Here is a 7,385-nt window from a genome sequence, read left to right as displayed (position 1 = left end):
CTTCCAAAATGGGATGACAGCCACAAACACACAGGCTAGAATTCATACTACATCACAAAAGGGTTATGGTTAAAGGGCCATGGTAAGCAACTGACTAAATTTCACATTCCAAAGGGGTAGCCTTGATAAACTTTCTTGAAGGCACAAGATGCTCATAAAGAGGCAATATGAAAGTACTGTCTGAAAGTAGAAAGCTTCTTTTGGGTGATAAAAGAAAAGAAAAATTGTGCCAAACATTTTTTTCCCCTTCACAACAGTGCACCTGCTCCTTCTTTAAGGGTAGCAAAGATGACCCTAAAATTTGTTGGTTGGAGAACTTTATTCCATGCACCCTAAGACCCTTATCTAGTCCCGTCAAGCTTTCATTCATTTCCAAAACTCAAAAGAAAATTGATTTTTTTAATTAATATATCTCAATTTTATTTGTTACTTTTCCCTTCCTATTCACTGCTCCTGTCATTTCATTAAACAACCCAATGAATTGATTATATGCCATGTCTTCTTATAGCAAAACAACAACAAACACATGAAATTTATAATACCCTATATCTCAATTTATAGAAAAAATAAATATCATCAAACATTTAATTAAATTTAATACTGACTCACATACACTCACACACAAAATAGTAAAGTCATTACTGAATTCCTTTTCAAAGAGTAGTACTGTGTACATAGTATTTATGGGGTTCTGATACAAAGGAGCCTGGATGGCATAGTGGATACGTATTGCGCTGCCAATCACACTGTGAGCAGTGCAAAGATGAGGCTTTCTATTCCCTTAAAGAATAGCAGTCTTAGAAACGCACAGGGCAGTGCAACCCTGTCCTATAAGGTTACTATGAGTCAAAATTGACTATGACAATGTGTTCTTCGTGTTGTTATTTTGGAGATACATAGTGTTTAATTGACTAGTAGGTAGGTACTAAGTAGGTAGGTATGGGTAACTATTTAGAAATTGTTGAATTACAGGGCACAGAAAAGTTTTAACTGTGTATTGAAAATGTATTTTTGAATTTCTATAGTGAATGCAAAAGCTCTGTTCTTTTAGTGGAACTTCTATTCACATTGTCCTTAATGGGATGCGATTTGGAAGACTATAGCTGAAAATTTCTAATAAGACTGTCGGGAAATTTTGTTTAGTATTTATTTTCAGTTAGAAATAATGTTAAACCATTGTTATTGAATCCCTGTAACTCTGTTCCTGAAGAAATCTTTAAAAATGCAATTATTCTTCCCTGTGTCTCTCTTTTTTATTATTTTGATTTTGAAGAATTATTATCAAAGAACTTGTCAATTAAAAGAAAAAAATAGAAGACGAGAAGAAAATTATTCTTCTAACTGTGAGAATACACAGACTACCCCAAGAGAAATGCACGAACAAAGGATGGAACTTTGAATGAGAAAAGACAAATAGATACGTGTATATATATATATAGTTATAACCTTACCCATGTTGTTCGCAAAGTATTAGAAAGAAAAAGTAACTAGGGAGGTACATAGCTTTTAATAGGCTTTTAAATTTAATTGCTTTTCATTATGTCATTAATTTATTCTAGCATCTTTATTTTTTCACTTCCATGAGAAAAATAGCCATCTTCCTTCCCAAATCCATGAAAGCTCTCTTGACTTGCTGATTCCGTAGGCTGTATATAAAAGGGTTCAGCATGGGGGCTATTGAAATGTTGAGCACAGCTACTCCCTTGCTCAAAGGCATCCTGTCTTTGGCTGATGGATTAATATACACAAAAATGCAACTGGTATAGGAGATGGAGATGACAATCACGTGGGAAGAACATGTGGAAAAGGCCTTTGTCCTCTGACTCTTAGAAGGGATTCTCAAAATTGTTCTGATGATACATAGGTATGACAAAATTATTAATGCCAAAGTCAACAATAGAGTAAACACAGCGCAGGAAACACCTGCTATCTCTAGGAATTTGGTGTCTGAACAAGAAAGACGTAATAAGGGGAAATAATCACAAGTGAAATGCTCAATAACATTGGACTTACAGTAATCAAGCTGCAGGAACAGCATAACTAAGGGGAATAAGACTGAGAATGAAGCCAACCAAGAAGCAAAGACCAGCAGTGTGCAGACTCTATGATTCATGATGGTCATGTAATGCAGGGGTTTGCAGATGGCCACATACCTGTCATAGGACATGGCAGTCAGTAGGTTAAACTCTGTAACTCCCAAGAAAATAAAGAAAAAGAACTGAGCCATACAATCATTAAAGGAAATAGTTTTATCCCCTGAAATAATGGAGTCCAGGAACTTGGGTATACTGACACTTGTGAATGAAATTTCCAACAAGGAGAAATGTCTGAGGAAGAAATACATGGGGGTCTGGAGGTGGGCATCTAACAGGGTCAGGGTGATAATGGTCAGGTTCCCAGTGATGCTGAGCATGTAGGTGATGAACAGAAAAACAAAAATAAAGACCTGAAGTTTGGGGTCATCGGATAAGCCTGAGAGTATAAATTCTGTTACTTCTGTGTAGTTTTTCATTTCCTTTACAATGTCTTTCAAAATCTGCAGGAAAAAGCACAGCTAGAATACCTGAAGTAGAGGAATTTTCCATGGACATCATTGGAATTTGACTGTGGGAGCAAACATATTTGCCATGATAGTTAATTTTAGAAACCCTCATGGCAATGTGGCATAAACATTGTAGAATTGTTGACAAGGTCAGTAGTTCAAACCACCAGCTGCTCTGTAGGAGAAATATAAAAAACATCCATAAAAAGTTCAGTCTTGGAAATACTAAATATTGTCTTTATGAGTTTAAAATATAATAGATGGCAGTCTTTGGGGATGTATTTAATTTTGGATAATTTTAAAGCAATTGAATAATAGCTAAAAGATTTTGTGTAATTTTGCCATATTTCTGTTATATAACTTATTTCTTCATTATTTCTTATTTCAGAGAAGAGAAAAGGAGTGTAAAGGATTCTGTAAAAATCCTTTCCCAAGTCACATGTGCTGAAGGGGCAAAATGGAGATTTGAAGCCTGGTTCTACTTAATTTTAAAGAGCTAAACTATAAGCACAGCTCGTTGATGTTTAGAGACTTACATGAAGTTTTTCCATCTTATTAGAAACTTCCTCCTGCTATTGATCCAAGTTCGAGAATATCTCATTTTCTAATCCTGTGGCCTCGACACCATTTATAGGCATAAGATATAAAAGCTAAATCAATAGGTGAGCTACTTTTCCAAAATGTATGTTATTATAGAGTTAAATCTTTACAGATTTCTGCTTTTCAAAGGTGACTCATAGTTACTTTTTCCAACCTCCTACTTCTCACTGACCATTGGCATGGCCATACGAAGATATTGAAGAATAGACAGAAGACACATTTAAAACATTGAAGTTTTGTGGGCTTAGGGAACCACATTTTTAAAACACCTAAAATTAAACATCATTCTCCACAGAATATTTTCTTCCTGAAAATTCTCCCATCTAATTTCCTTCATTGACCTCTCTTGTGCATTTCACTTTTATCCAGTATTATGTTTTCCTTCCTAAATATCAATAATAAGAATGACTTGTAAACTAAAGCATACATTTTCTTTATATATCAAATGAGCACATTATTATATTATCCATTCTTTATGTTTTCCTTAAAGAGTGACGATTTTATTTTATTTCATAAGAGACATTTCTACAATAAACTTTCCAATTTCACCGTCTTGATTTTAGATTCTTGATTCTGTAATTCATAATGTATCATAATGCTGGGGGGAAATTGAGCCATACAATCATTAAAGGAAATAGTTTTATCCCAATGAATGATGGTGTCCGGGCACTTGGTTATACTAACAGTTGTGAATGAAATTTCCATCAAAGAGAAATTTCTGAAGAAAAAATGCCTGGGGGGTTGGGGGGTTGCATTTACTCAGTCCTATAGCATCACTGTGAACCAGGATAATGAAGTGGCAGTGGTTGTGATTGTTTTTTATATTAATTGAGGTAAATGGGAATTTTCTTCAGGGACTCGAAAACCTGTTACTTCAAGTAAAGTTTTAAGATGACTTAATAAAAAGAGATAATATTTCCCAACTCGTCAAATTTAAAGAAGCAATTTTAATCCAAGACCTATTATATAGAGCCTCAATGATTGTTTTTCTTTATTCTGTTCTTTAATAAATTATGTGTAAGTTTGTTTTAAAGTGATTCTACCCTGAAACTGAAAATCTAGCTTACTAACCCCTAGTTTGTATTGAATTGAATTATAATTTCTATAGATATAATTCTAAGAAGTCTTAAATAAAGTTTTTAAAATATGTATTTTCAAATGAACGTGTCCTATCAGAATTACTACACAATAGCTAATTCTTCTTTTTCTCTCTCTCCAATACTTTGATTGTAGGTTTACACATTCAGTTAATCTGTCAGAGATCTGAGATGCATTTTAATTTTGTATTTTATGTTCACTTATAACCACTATCAATCACTATTCTGAGAAGAATCACTGCCATTAAGTCAACTCTGACCCAAAATGAACCCATGGGACAAACTGAACTGCTTCTGTGGGTTTCTGAGACTAACTCTTTTTGGGAGTTACATATGTCCTAGATCTATACACTTCTAAAGATGGTGTTTTCATATATCTACCAGAATGGGGAACCTTTTTTTATCTGACAAAAAAAGGTGGATTTGGATATTTATAACATCATTCACAATCTATAACAGTCAAACATTTAATTAATGCATACCTACTGTAATTGCCGAAATCCCTTCTCTTTGTTGAGGTGAGTGATGTTAGCTGGTATTGATGGTTTTGTGGGCCTTCAATTGCCCTCAGGTTGGACATTCCCTATCCTTGCAGCTAAGCTAACTCTTTCCTGGATATCTGCCCCCTTTTATTTACATCAGGTCAAAACAACAGTTTGAGCACCCTCAAGAGATTTCAATAATGTTCCTTTGAAATGTTCATTGAATTTTGAGAACAAAAAGAATTTCAGAGGGGCAATATCAGACATGTAGGGTGTCTAAGTAAGTGTTTTTCAATAAAATTTCCATAGGAAAACTTTTGCTCCCATCCAAAAAGGAAGATGTGCAGTATTGTCATGGGCTAAACTTTGCTTGCCTTTTTCTCAGTAATGAAGATTTTTATTTCTTTAAAAATTTTTCATGAGGACCCATGATTGTTCTGTGTTTATTGAGATAATTTATCAAGATTATTTCTTCAAAATCCAAAAAGACAATTACCATAACCTTAGGAATTTATCTATTTTGCTTGAATTTAACTATCCCTAGCTGATCTCCCATGACATCACTATTTTGAATGGAGTGTTTTTAAAGCCGCCTGGTGAGGCAGAATCAAGTGTATTACTTAAAGAGTTTTTCTGCAGCCGTCCGCCCACTGAGCACAGAGACTTATTTGACCAATTAAAAAAATAACATACATATCTGAACTGCATCCCTAGTGGTAATAATTTTCATCTTAACTACATAAAACTTTTCTTTTCTGGCATGGTTCATTCATCCCTGTGTTCAGGAACAGTTAATATTTATGAAAAGTCCATTTTGATTGAATGCAAACATCTCCTATGAAGATGAGATGTGATTTTTTAATGTTAAATTTGTCTTAGGATGATTTTATTATTAGTTCAGAACTAGTCTCCTGAAAAAAGTGACCTTACAATTTTTCCTAATAGAAATTCATGAATTGCAATTCCAAAATTCAGATTAAAGCATCAGTTTTGATAGACTTAATGAAGGAGAATAATAATAATCTACATCAGTATTATGAAAAACTGTTTTCAAAGAAAACTTGTTAGTTTTCAATTATTTTGTTATATCAATTTTTAACCAGATGTCTATGTTTAAAGATGGTTTTGATTTTTTTAAATATTCTCATGAAAAGTAAGCCATAGACAAGTTCAGAGGATTATTCGAGCAATTTATGGTCTTGGCACTTAAAGAGGAAAGGAATAAATATGTAACTCGGCAATATTACTGTATTGTGAATTCTAGACAAGTTGTTCAATATCTCTGAAATTTATTTATTTTCCCAAGTTAACAATGAGTATACTATTTTAGGAAATTACTCAGAGGCTTAACTTAAATAAACTATATAATTTATTTATATATTTTTATAGATCATGTACATTCTCCTATACAATATTTATTATTCTAACAAATAAAAGAAATCCCTACTTTTGAGGTAGGTAGGTTCATATAAGATAACAATTACCTCAAATTTGAAGGACAATGTTAAAACTTGAGTACTTTAGATATAAATTATATAGCTCTATAGTAAATTTGAAGAAACTGATGTGGAAAGAAGTTTAATAACATATAGAGGATCATACAGCTGTTGAATAGTAGAATTGGGATGTTAATCTGTCTTTGTCATAAACCAATGCATATGCTATTTTGTAAGATGAGTATATTACCTGTAATCAATGAGAAAGGCCAATTCGAAAGATTATAATGTTCTTTTCAAATTAGTATATATATAAATTATTGTGAAAAGCATAAAATGTAAACATACCAATCTTTCAAAACCCTCCATATTTACAGAAAAAATATCAACACCAACTTATTCTATTTAAGTTGACGAAAAGCTGAGATCAGAAATAATGAATTTGGTTCTCAAAAGTCAAGATCAAAGCACCAAGCAGTTTCAATAGAAACAACGAAGAACAATAACTGTCCAAATCACTCTTGAAAAGAAATGTAGATTTTCAAAGAAACTTCTATTTAGATTATCTATTTTCATTTTATTGCCTATATACTGCTAATACTAGGATATTTTCATTGAGCTAATTTTATTAAGCTTACCTGTGTTACATAAATGAATTGGAATGGCTGTCAAATATATTGATAATTTTTCTCTTTTATTTAAAGTATTCTCAATTTTCTGAGTGTATATTTGTCTTAATACATTCAAAATTATTTTAATTACATGGCTACAATTTCTTGATATATTTCTCATCATAGTCAAGAGGAGCAAAATAGTGAAGAGGAAATGTACTGAGATTCTCTGAACATTTATGGAAATAGTTTTCATATGGATTTTAATATTCATAAGTTACATAGTGTTTTATCTACCATATCTTCCCTAAACTCATGGGAATTATATCAGTGAATTAAAAGTGCCAACATGAGCCAAAAGAAAATACACCAAGGGTTTTAAATATTAGCAATGCTAGTACTAAAATTAGAATAGAATGTTTATCAGACGAGCAGGAGGTCAAGATTGCAGGAAATCTATTTCTATCTAAATGAGAAGATATTTAACTATTGAAATTATTTGGGTAAGGGTTCCTTAACTCATTAAATCTGAACTTCTCTAAAGAAAACCCACCTTTTTTGTGCTCCTTGCTAATTAGAGTGAGAGAGAGAATCCCGGATCATTATATATATATATA

At 32.5% G+C, this 7,385-nt stretch overlaps 1 protein-coding gene across 1 annotated transcript; it reads right to left on the bottom strand.

Moving 5' to 3' along the window:
- Positions 1 to 1,564: 1,564 nt before the first annotated feature.
- LOC101653116 (olfactory receptor 6C1-like) lies at positions 1,565 to 2,568 on the bottom strand. Its single transcript, XM_004716933.2, has one exon. It carries the CDS (start codon positions 2,510 to 2,512, stop codon positions 1,565 to 1,567), a length of 948 nt encoding a protein of 315 aa, XP_004716990.1. The 5' UTR covers positions 2,513 to 2,568.
- Positions 2,569 to 7,385: the final 4,817 nt, after the last annotated feature.

This window comes from Echinops telfairi, unplaced genomic scaffold (genome assembly GCF_000313985.2).
Source record: "Echinops telfairi isolate 266 unplaced genomic scaffold, ASM31398v2 ScPeMD7_7404;HRSCAF=8442, whole genome shotgun sequence".
Classification (NCBI taxonomy): Eukaryota; Metazoa; Chordata; class Mammalia; order Afrosoricida; family Tenrecidae; genus Echinops; species Echinops telfairi.
Note: the sequence above shows the minus strand (reverse complement) of the source record. Positions and strands in the feature narration are given on the sequence as shown.